At 42.8% G+C, this 12,392-nt stretch overlaps 1 protein-coding gene across 1 annotated transcript in view; it reads right to left on the bottom strand.

The window, feature by feature from the left end:
- The window catches only part of LOC123774449 (nephrin), a 112,744-nt gene that overhangs the window by 17,748 nt on the left and 82,604 nt on the right, over nucleotides 1-12,392 (bottom strand). Inside the window, exons 13-17 of the mRNA XM_069307960.1 lie at nucleotides 12,217-12,319; nucleotides 7,573-7,724; nucleotides 5,735-5,870; nucleotides 5,474-5,619; nucleotides 1,258-1,433 (exon numbers count right to left, since the gene is read on the bottom strand). Coding sequence (XP_069164061.1) covers nucleotides 1,258-1,433; nucleotides 5,474-5,619; nucleotides 5,735-5,870; nucleotides 7,573-7,724; nucleotides 12,217-12,319 — 713 coding nt within the window. The remainder of the gene's footprint in view (nucleotides 1-1,257; nucleotides 1,434-5,473; nucleotides 5,620-5,734; nucleotides 5,871-7,572; nucleotides 7,725-12,216; nucleotides 12,320-12,392) is intronic.

Here is a 12,392-nt window from a genome sequence, read left to right on the forward strand (position 1 = left end):
CATGATAGATTGAGTGCACGTGATGATAGATTGAGTGCATATGATGATAGATTGAGTGCACATGATAATAGATTGAGTGCACATGATGATAGATTGAGTGCACATGATGATAGATTGAGTGCACATGATGATAGATTCAGTGCACATGATAATACATTGAGTGCATATGATGATATATTGAGTGCATATTTCGGGAGGTTGCACAGGCTGGTTGATTCGATGCAAATTCAGATGCAAATAATCAGAGACGAGTAAACTAACTGCAATTAGCAACAATGGAATATTTTCCAGATAAATATATAGTAATTCTAAATGAAATAACTCAGAGTGGATAATTTATTGTCACTAACCCCAAAAACATTTTGGATCTGAACCTCAAAATTCATTTAGCTAACTAACAAATCTTGTTAGACTATTATTCTGAATTCTCACAAAGTCCAGAATAATTTTCATACAAAGTTACAAGATAACGATAAGATGGAAATATGTAATGCTTCAACATTCGGTCGTGTTGACGAAAGACAACAGATTGTTGAATAATTAAAGAGATATGTTGGTATATGTGGAAAAAAAATTCTGAGCATTTAATAGTCTAGTTTGAAATCAGTTTGTAACTAGAAACAGTTGGGAGAATGTGGAGTACCAATTCCCCTATGTTAAAATTTGTGTTTACAGACGAAAAGGCACAATAACTTGACTGAACATTTGACTTTCAACCCACACATCTGAAAGTAAACAAAAAATGCTTGTTTAGTGTGTCAAGTGTGCGGAGAGAGGGCTAAGTATGAGCCACTTTCAGCCAAAAGGCAGAGTTAGAAATTTAGTGATTAGGTAGTTAACTAATTTGGTTTTGTCTCCTCTGCAAATGGGAAACGGAAAGCGAAGATTTGGTCTTACAAATACTACTCTGGAGAAGTAGGTAGGAAGGCCATTGGGTCTCACTAATCACCTTTCCAAGACCTGTTTCACAAGGGAAAACGTTTCTACTGCTGCCATGTTGACCAGACCAGGATATGAAGAGAAGACGACGTTTCGGTCCGTCCTGGACCACTTTTATCAAGTCGAATGTGTGATAATGGTCCAATTATCACACAATCGACTTGAGAATGGTCCAGGACGGACCGAAACGTCGTCGTCGTCCCTTCACCTTGTAGTGTGTGGTCTGGTCAACATTCTTCATCCACGTTATTGTGACTCCTCGTCTGTATAATCCTGTCTTCACTACTCACAGGATTCACCAGTCACTATAGGACTCACCTGAGGCTCGTGGATAGTGTATTTGTCACTATTGAGGAGGATGAGTCCACTCTGGCTACTCCAGACGAATGTGGGCGGAGGGGCGGCCCTTACGTGACACACCAGCCGCCCAATCCCGCCCACAGCCGCCCACGATCCTCGCAATCCTTGGACGTCAGCGGCTGCTGTCACCTTCTCTAGGAGCGGAGAAGATCCTTAACTACAGACTGGAAATTCCACTTTGATAGGTTCCAAGATGACGATCTTTAACTACCATTCCGCCTTACTGTAATAACCCTTTCTAATTTGAAATTATATGCTGCTATGAGCATTCCTGTCAGCATTTCTTGTATATGTACGTATATATATATATATATATATATATATATATATATATATATATATATATATATATATATATATATATATATATATATATATATATATATATATATTTCTAGTCTGACGCGACACGGGCGCGTTTCGTAAAACTTATTACATTTTCAAAGACTTCACAAATACACAACTGATTAGAACTTACGTCTCTCTGATATTATATCTACATTTGAGTGAGGTGGGAAGGGTGATGTGGCATTAACACAAGACAGAACAGGAGGGGATATTAATAGGGTATTAAAAGTATCAACACAAGACAGAACAGAAACAATGGGTATTGAATAGAAGTGTTTGTAGAAAGCCTATTGGTCCATATTTCTTGATGCTTCTATATTGGAGCGGAGTCTTGAGGTGGGTAGAATATAGTTGTGAACTATATTATAGAATATAGTTCACAACTATATTCTACCCACCTCAAGACTCCGCTCCAATATAGAAGCATCAAGAAATATGGACCAATAGGCTTTCTACAAACACTTCTATTCAATACCCATTGTTTCTGTTCTGTCTTGTGTTGATACTTTTAATACCCTATTAATATCCCCTCCTGTTCTGTCTTGTGTTAATGCCACATCACCCTTCCCACCTCACTCAAATGTAGATATAATATCAGAGAGACGTAAGTTCTAATCAGTTGTGTATTTGTGAAGTCTTTGAAAATGTAATAAGTTTTACGAAACGCGCCCGTGTCGCGTCAGACTAGAAATAAAAATGAATTTTGGAGAAGTGATTTTTGATTTACCTCCAACAGTGAAGCGTAATGTACGAAAGATTGAGAAAATTCGTGTTAGAATTATTAATCTTACTTTTTCGGTCATATTTAATAATATATGTCTACAGGAAAGACTGCTACCAAAATATACTAATATATATATATATATATATATATATATATATATATATATATATATATATATATATATATATATATATATATATATATATATATACGTACATATAGATTAATAATTCTAACACGAATTTTCTCGATCTTTCTTATGTTTCTTTTCACTGTTGATGGTAATTGAAAAATCAATTCTCCAAAATTCATTTTTTATTTTTAGCAGCATATAATTGACTAGAAATAAAAAATTAATTTTGGAGAATTTATTTTTCAATTACCATCAACAGTGAAAAGAAACATAAGAAAGATCGAGAAAATTCGTGTTAGAATTATTAATCTTACTTTTTCGGTCATATTTAATAATATATATATATATATATATATATATATATATATATATATATATATATATATATATATTGGCACTCACCCAAGACTTTAAACCCCCTCCGAAGCACCAAGATGAGCCCTCAAGGGCCTACCACCCCCTTAAAAAACTTAGTTTTAAGTTCCACTCAAAAGTCAAGTGAGCATACGATTGTTATAATTTTTGATAGTCACTTTAAAACAGTGTTGACCAACCACTTGGGTTGGACGGTAGAGCGACAGTCTCGCTTCCTACAGGTCGGCGTTCAATCCCCGACCGTCCACAAGTGGTTGGGGTACCATTCCTTTCCCCCCGTCCCATCCCTTTCCCAGTGCTATATAGTCGTAATGAATTGCCTCTTTCCCACTAATAGTTCCCATCCCTTCAAACAGCGTCATTGCGATGATAACGAGGGGAAAGAACCATTAACTAAACACTTTATTAAAGACTAAATAATTACACAATGATAAGGATCATCAACATTAATAAATCGAGACTTAATTGCCTTGTTTAATCACATGGTAGTTCCTCGACAATCTTCAAGATTATGTACATATTATATGTATGGGGAGCACATGGATTGATGTAAAATACATATTTACCTGAGTTTTACCTGAGGGTCATTATTACTAGTTGCCTCGATGGGGACAGGAAGCAAGCGGCTTGTCAAAAATCCCCCTTTGGCCGTTTAACTAGAAAACAAATGCCGTGGACTCATCGTTAATCTCTTAATCGCATTTATAAGCTTAACGAGGACTATCATGTATCATGAAATAAGACTTTACGTGAGTGAATCATGAAGTTAGACTTTCTATGTGTGAATCATGCCCTAAGACTTTATGCGAGTGAATCATGCACTGAAACTTTATGTGAGTGAACCATGCCCTAAGACTTTATGTGATTGAATCATGCCCTAAGACTTTATGTGTGTGAATCATGCCCAAAGACTTTATGTGAGTGAATCATGCATTAAGACTTCATGTGAGTGAATCATGCACTAAGACTTTATGTGAGTGAATCATGCCCTAAGACTTTATGAGTGTGAATCATGCACTAAGACTTTATGTGTGTGAATCATGCCCTAAAACTTTATGTGAGTGAATCATGCACTAAGACTTTATGTGAGTGAATCATGCCCTAAGACTTGATGTGTGTAAATCATGCCCTAAGACATTATGTGAGTGAATCATGCCCTAAGACTTTATGTGAGTGAATCATGCATTAAGACTTCATGTGAGTGAATCATGCACTAAGACTTTATGTGAGTGAATCATGCCCTAAGACTTTATGAGTGTGAATCATGCCCTAAGACTTTATGTGAGTGAATCATGCCCTAAGACTTTATGTGATTGAATAAAGCTACTCTTACTGAAGTAGTGAGGACCTACTGTAATATCCACGCCCACGTGAAAACTGTACTTTATAGTATAAGTACTCACACGTCACCACCAAGTGTTCTACCACCACTACCACGTGTTCTACCACCACCACCACGTGTTCTACCACCACCACCAAGTGTTCTACCACCACTACCACGTGTTCTACCACCACCACCAAGTGTTCTACCACCACCACCAAGTGTTCTACCACCACCACCAAGTGTTCTACCACCACCACCAAGTGTTCTACCACCACCACCAAGTGTTCTACCACCACTACCACGTGTTCTACCACCACTACCACGTGTTCTACCACCACTACCACGTGTTCCACCACCACTACCACGTGTTCCACCACCACTACCACGTGTTCTACCACCACTACCAGGTGTTCTACCACGTGTTCTACCACCACTACCACATGTTCTACCACCACTACCACGTGTTCTACCACCACTACCACGTGTTCTACCACCACTACCACGTGTTCCACCACCACTACCACGTGTTCCACCACCACTACCACGTGTTCTACCACCACTACCAGGTGTTCTACCACCACTACCACGTGTTCTACCACCACTACCACGTGTTCTACCACCACTACCACGTGTTCTACCACCACTACCACGTGTTCTACCACCACTACCACGTGTTCCACCACCACTACCACGTTTTCTACCACCACTACCACGTGTTCTACCACCACTACCACGTGTTCTACCACCACTACCACGTGTTCTACCACCACTACCACGTGTTCTACCACCACTACCACGTGTTCTACCACCACTACCACGTGTTCTACCACCACTACCACGTGCTCTACCACCACTACCACGTGCTCTACCACCACTACCACGTGTTCTACCACCACTACCACGTGTTCTACCACCACTACCACGTGTTCTACCACCACTACCACGTGCTCTACCACCACTACCACGTGATCTACCACCACTACCACGTGCTCTACCACCACCACCACGTGTTCTACCACCACCACCAAGTGTTCTACCACCACTACCACATGTTCTACCACCACTACCACATGTTCTACCACCACTACCACGTGCTCTACCACCACCACCACGTGTTCTACCACCACCACCACGTGCTCTACCACCACTACCACGTGCTACCACCACTACCACGTGCTCTACCACCACTACCACGTGCTCTACCACCACTACCACGTGCTCTACCACCACCACGTGCTACCACGTGCACCACAACACCCTCAGTACTCACGGGCCACCACCACGTAAGTCCTGGTAGGGGGCGCTGACCCCACGACGTTACGGGCGTGACACAGATACACGCCCGTGTCCGCCCGTCTCGCTGACTCCATCACCAGCCTCGCCACGCCCACGCCCGAGGCCAGGGGCGCCCCAGAACTGAGGACGAAACAGTTTTGGCAACAATAATTACTCTGAAAATCCCACTTTAGAGTTGAAGTGCATAGGGGAGACTCACCTGAACCAGGTGAGCCAGATAAGGTGTTAGACTAACCTGTTGTGGGTGTTGCTCGGTTCTCTGGTCCATGTGAGATGTGGAACAGGGTTACCACTGGCAGAACACTGGATGCTCACCCTTCCATTCTCTTCCACACTCACGCGATCACTCGATTCCACCTTTTCCGGTCCGTCTGAAGCAGAAACAAAGCAAGGAGGTATTGAAGTCTGAAACAGGACCAAAATAAGCAGGTATTGAAGTCTGAAACCGAACCAAAATAAGCAGGTATTGAAGTCTGAAACCGAACCAAAATAAGCAGGTATTGAAGTCTGAAACCGAACCAAAATAAGCAGGTATTGAAGTCTGAAACCGAACCAAAATAAGCAGGTATTGAAGTCTGAAACCGAACCAAAATAAGCAGGTATTGAAGTCTGAAACCGAACCAAAATAAGCAGGTATTGAAGTCTGAAACCGAACCAAAATAAGCAGGTATTGAAGTCTGAAACCGAACCAAAATAAGCAGGTATTGAAGTCTGAAACCGAACCAAAATAAGCAGGTATTGAAGTCTGAAACCGAACCAAAATAAGCAGGTATTGAAGTCTGAAACCGAACCAAAATAAGCAGGTATTGAAGTCTGTAACAGAACCAAAATAAGCAGGTATTGAAGTCTGAAACCGAACCAAAATAAGCAGGTATTGAAGTCTGAAACCGAACCAAAATAAGCAGGTATTGAAGTCTGAAACCGAACCAAAATAAGCAGGTATTGAAGTCTGAAACCGAACCAAAATAAGCAGGTATTGAAGTCTGTAACAGAACCAAAATAAGCAGGTATTGAAGTCTGAAACCGAACCAAAATAAGCAGGTATTGAAGTCTGAAACCGAACCAAAATAAGCAGGTATTGAAGTCTGTAACAGAACCAAAATAAGCAGGTATTGAAGTCTGAAACCGAACCAAAATAAGCAGGTATTGAAGTCTGAAACCGAACCAAAATAAGCAGGTATTAAAGTCTGAAACCGAACCAAAATAAGCAGGTATTGAAGTCTGAAACCGAACCAAAATAAGCAGGTATTGAAGTCTGAAACCGAACCAAAATAAGCAGGTATTGAAGTCTGAAACCGAACCAAAATAAGCAGGTATTGAAGTCTGAAACCGAACCAAAATAAGCAGGTATTGAAGTCTGAAACCGAACCAAAATAAGCAGGTATTGAAGTCTGAAACCGAACCAAAATAAGCAGGTATTAAAGTCTGAAACCGAACCAAAATAAGCAGGTATTGAAGTCTTAATCAGAATCAAAACAAAGAGGTATTGAAGTCTGAAACAGGACCAAAACAAGCAGGAATTGAAGTCTTAATCAGAATCAAAACACCAAGTCTTCCATGAATTAGCAAGATCTAAGAAAGAAACAATTGCATTGATAATTGGCAAAGACTTTACAGCAATGGAAGGTGCTAGTAAGCTCATGACAGAGATAGTTGCATAGTGATTGAATGATCAATTTCTAAGGGTTGAATTAATCATTGAATGATAAAAAGTGTTTGAGGGTTGAATAGATAGTTGCTATTGGATTGAAGGGAACGTCAGTTGCTATCGATTGAAGGAGAGGACTGTTTCTATTGGACTGAAGTAGAGGATAGTTGCTATTGGATTTAAAGAAACGGAAAATCTAATTGAAAGAAACTATAGTTTCTACTGGATTGAAAGAAGATATAGTTGCAATTAGATATACAGAAAAGTGAGCTGCTGTCGTAATAGATTGTAATAGATATCATTGAGTTTGAGAGGAGATATCACACTAACCCGGTACTCACAATAACCGGTACTCACAGTTCTCACACTAACCCGGTACTCACAATAACCGGTACTCACAGTTCTCACACTAACACGGTACTCACATTGGACATTGAGATAAAAAGAAGCATTAACTGCTCCTCGCTGGCTATAGGCGCTGACGGAGTAATGGCCGGTATTATGACGGCTAATTCTGCCGAGTTGTAACTCCTGGCCCGTCCCCATTAGCGTCTCCTCACCGCGTCGCCACCAGTATCTGTAACCCCATGTGGTTCAAAGGCATTAGTTCCATCTGAGTTGGTCAGACCACACACTAGAAGGTGAAGGGACGACGACGTTTCGGTCCGTCCTGGACCATTCTCAAGTCGATTCTCACAATCGACTTGAGAATGGTCCAGGACGGACCGAAACGTCGTCGTCAATTCACCTTCTAGTGTGTGGTCTGGTCAACTTACTTTAGCCACGTTATTGTGACTCATCGCTTCCATCTGGGTGTTACTTGGGGCACGTGTACCCATAATGCCTCTAGTGCTTGGCACTATTTCCACCCGAGAGAGTGAGAGAGAGTGAGAGAGAGAGAGAGAGAGTGTGTGAGAGAGACAGAGAGAGTGTGTGTGAGAGAGAGAGTGGGAGAAAGAGAAAGAAATATTAACACAGAGCCAGACACAGATAAAGATATAGACAGAAACATTTGTCAGAAACAGACAGACAGACAGATACAAAAGACAGAGACTCAGAATAAAAAACAGAGGGGAACTATTAGAGAAAGCGCCAAGCCATTACGACTATATAGCACTTGGAAGGGGTCAGGATAGGAACTTGGAATGGGACAGGGGAAAGAAATGGTCCCCAACCACTTATGGAACAGTCGGGGATTGAACACCGACCTGCATGAAGCGAGACCGTCACTCTACCATCCATAAAAACAGTCAGATAGAGAAAGATACAGACATACAGAACACAACCTGCTTCAAACCTTAACCCCATGTTAAATTATGATTAATTTACTTTAGAAAGCTCCCGCGAGGGTAAACAATATCTCCGTCGTTTAATAAGATGCCGCAAAATACACCATAAAACAACACACCGTGAAGTATACTTTATACACAAGGGCGGTTGTATAATGGCCTCCTGTCAGATATTTCAGACGCGTGCTAACCATTTTTCCGGATGCCTCAGGGGGGTGGAATGGGTTGTACCACAGCAACCACACTACCAACTCCTTGTTCATGTGTGGTAGTGTGGTTGGTCACGCCACACCATGTGGTTCAGGGGTGTTGGGTTGATGGAGGTGCCGGAAAACTCACATTAAGTTAGACTCTTGGGTGTGATGTCGCTATGTATGAGACCTAATTGGTTCAGGAACATCAGTAAATTGAGAGACGAGATCAAGTACATGTTGGTGAGTGCGAGAAGGTGAGCACGCACGCACGCACGCACGCACACACACACACACACACACACACACACACACACACACACACACACACACACACACACACACACACACACACACACATAAGAACTGCCTTCAGAAACTTGTGTAAGGAATCTTTCAGAACCCTGTATACCACTTATGTAAGACCAATCCTGGAGTATGCAGCTCCAGCCTGGAGTCCATACCTAGTTAAACACAAGACAAAGTTAGAGAAGATTCAGCGGTATGCCACCAGGCTCGTCCCGGAACTGAGAGGATTGAGCTACGAGGAAAGGCTAAAGGAGCTGAACCTCACATCCCTGGAAAACAGAAGAGTAAGGGGAGACATGATAACCACCTACAAAATTCTCAGGGGAATTGACAGGGTGGACAAAGACAAACTCTTCAGCACGGGTGGGACACGAACAAGGGGACACAGGTGGAAACTTAGTACCCAGATGAGCCACAGAGACGTTAGAAAGAATTTTTTCAGTGTCAGAGTAGTTAATAAATGGAATGCACTAGGAAGTGATGTGGTGGAGGCTGACTCCATACACAGTTTCAAATGTAGATATGATAGAGCCCAGTAGGCTCAGGAATCTGTACACCAGTTGATTGACAGTTGAGAGGCGGGACCAAAGAGCCAAAGCTCAACCCCCGCAAGCACAATTAGGTGAGTACTGGTGGGACGCGAACAAGGGGACACAGGTGGAAACTGAGTACCCACATGAGCCACAGAAACGTTAGAAGGAACTTTTTCAGTGTCAGAGTAGTTAACGGATGGAATGCACTAGGCAGTGATGTGGTGGAGGCTGACTCCATACACAGTTTTAAATGTAGATATGATAGAGCCCAGTAGGCTCAGGAATTTGTACACCAGTTGATTGACAGTTGAGAGGCGGGACCAAAGAGCCAAAGCTCAACCCCCGCAAGCACAAATAGGTGAGTACAAATAGGTGAGTACACACACACACACACACACACACACACACACACACTCAGAGTAGTTGACAGATGGAATGCATTAGGCAGTGATGTGGTGGAGGCTGACTCCATACACAGCTTCAAGTGTAGATATGATAGAGCCCAATAGGCTCAGGAACCTGTACACCAGTTGATTGACAGTTGAGAGACGGGACCAAAGAGCCAGAGCTCAACCCCCGCAAGCATAAATAGGTGACTACAGATGAGTAGGTGAGTACAGATGAGCGGACAGCTACCAGATCTCCCAAATAATTCACACAAATAACATATTTCGAACTTTTCTTAAACAGCACATCACTTGAGACCTCTGTTCGAACCACAACCCTATAAACGCTTCTCTCACGTACTACAAATACGTGAAAATATTTCTAGCACGTAAAATCATTATTTAGTAAATGACGATTCACTTCACCACGCCAACATCCGGCATAAATGGAGACCGTTTAGCATCAGCGTCTCACGAGATGAAAAGACGAGATCTTGCACGTCTTACATGGAGGAATATTGAAACGATCTTCGGTATTAGACCTCAGGAACGAGATCAAATTATATGTACTTAGGATAATTCCATTGCAGGGCGGGTGATTTGAAATACATTATCTGCTTCGGTAATGTATTCTAAATACAAGTGTGTGTGAAACTGGGAGCGAGTGGGAGAGAGAGAGAGAGAGAGAGAGAGAGAGAGAGAGAGAGAGAGAGAGAGAGAGAAAGAGAGATGGAGAGAGGGGAGGAAGGGAGCTATCAGAGGAAAGGGTCAAGCCATTACGACTTTATATCACTTGGAAGAGATTAGGATAAGGATTTGGGATGGGATGGGGGTCTGAGAGAGAGAGAGAGAGAGAGAGAGAGAGAGAGAGAGAGAGAGAGAGAGAGAGAGAGAGAGAGAGAAAGAGAGAGAGAGAGAGAGAGAGAGAGAGAGAGAGAGAGAGAGAGAGAGAGAGAGAGAGAGAGAGACAGAGAGAGAGAGAGAGAGAGAGAGAGAGAGAGAGAGAGAGAGAGAGAGGGAGAGAGGGGAGGAAGGGAGCTATCAGAGGAAAGGGTCAAGCCATTACGACTTTATATCACTTGGAAGAGATTGGGATAAGGATTTGGGATGGGATGGGGGTCTGAGAGAGAGAGAGAGAGAGAGAGAGAGAGAGAGAGAGAGAGAGAGAGAGAGAGAGACAGAGAGAGAGAGAGAGAGAGAGAGAGAGAGAGAGAGAGAGAGAGAGAGAGAGAGAGAGAGAGAGAGAGAGAGAGAAAGAGAGAGGGAGAGAGGGGAGGAAGGGAGCTATCAGAGGAAAGGGTCAAGCCATTACGACTTTATATCACTTGGAAGAGATTAGGATAAGGATTTGGGATGGGATGGGGGTCTGAGAGAGAGAGAGAGAGAGAGAGAGAGAGAGAGAGAGAGAGAGAGAGAGAGAGAGAGAGAGAGAGAGAGAGAGAGAGAGAGAGAGAGACCGAGGACACACCACAATATCATACCACCAACTCAGACAATATCACAACAGTTCCAGTTACACAGATAACTTTAGATCAGAACTAAGATAAATGAGATAACACAGCTGCCAGCAACTCAAGTAACAATGTAGAGTGTGCTCTGATGACGCCACATGCACGGAACGCCCGCGGCCTCGCTACTTACACCCTTACAATCAACCAAAATCATTTTGAAGTCACTGAGTGACTCGAACTCCCGACCTGATAAATCCCAGATACCTGACTTAACCGACTAGGCCACGGTGGGTCTTACTACGTCCTCTGGAACATTCTAAAGCCCTTAAACCTGAGCCCAACCACGTTGGGCTCAGACTTGGGTTTAACCATCAACCCAACCACACTCCAGCCTACATAATGGCATCATATTCCTTCACCTATCGTCAGGTCGCCCTGATATCACAATGAAAACACGGTGGAAGTCTAATTCTTCCCGACCTCTATAATATTTGCCAACGTTATCCAAATATGGAGTTGATAGCGTTAATAGATTATCGGTTATCGTGTTGGTTGTATTTAATATGGAAATGAGGAGACGAGAGCGATTCTCTGAGTGGTTTTATTAATATTTTATGGGGCTGGTCTGAATGTGAGTTTTATCTTTAATGAGTTGGTTAATATGCTTATCATCCCGTTTTATCTCTCTCTCTCTCTCTCTCTCTCTCTCTCTCTCTCTCTCTCTCTCTCTCTCTCTCTCTCTCTCTCTCTCTCTCTCTCTCTCTCTCTCTCTCTCTCTCTCAGATTGTCCCAGGAGGAAGACAAGGAGTCACATGAGGAAACATAAAGTTACAAGGAGACATAACTGGTCATTAAGAGGTCACCAGAGGTCACCAAAGGTCACCAGAGGTCACTAGAGGTCACACAATACCTTAGAGGTCCGGGGTTGGCAGCAGCTGAGGCAGACACTATCAGGTCAGCGCCCTCGTACACGTCGACCTCTGGCGGCGGCCGCGACAACCACACAGGAGGGTCTGTTGACAAAGAGGGCCATGATAGTGCTAAACTGCCCCTGTGGGAGGCATGATAGTGCCATACTGCTCCTGG

Source organism: Procambarus clarkii, chromosome 61 (genome assembly GCF_040958095.1).
Source record: "Procambarus clarkii isolate CNS0578487 chromosome 61, FALCON_Pclarkii_2.0, whole genome shotgun sequence".
Classification (NCBI taxonomy): domain Eukaryota; kingdom Metazoa; phylum Arthropoda; class Malacostraca; order Decapoda; family Cambaridae; genus Procambarus; species Procambarus clarkii.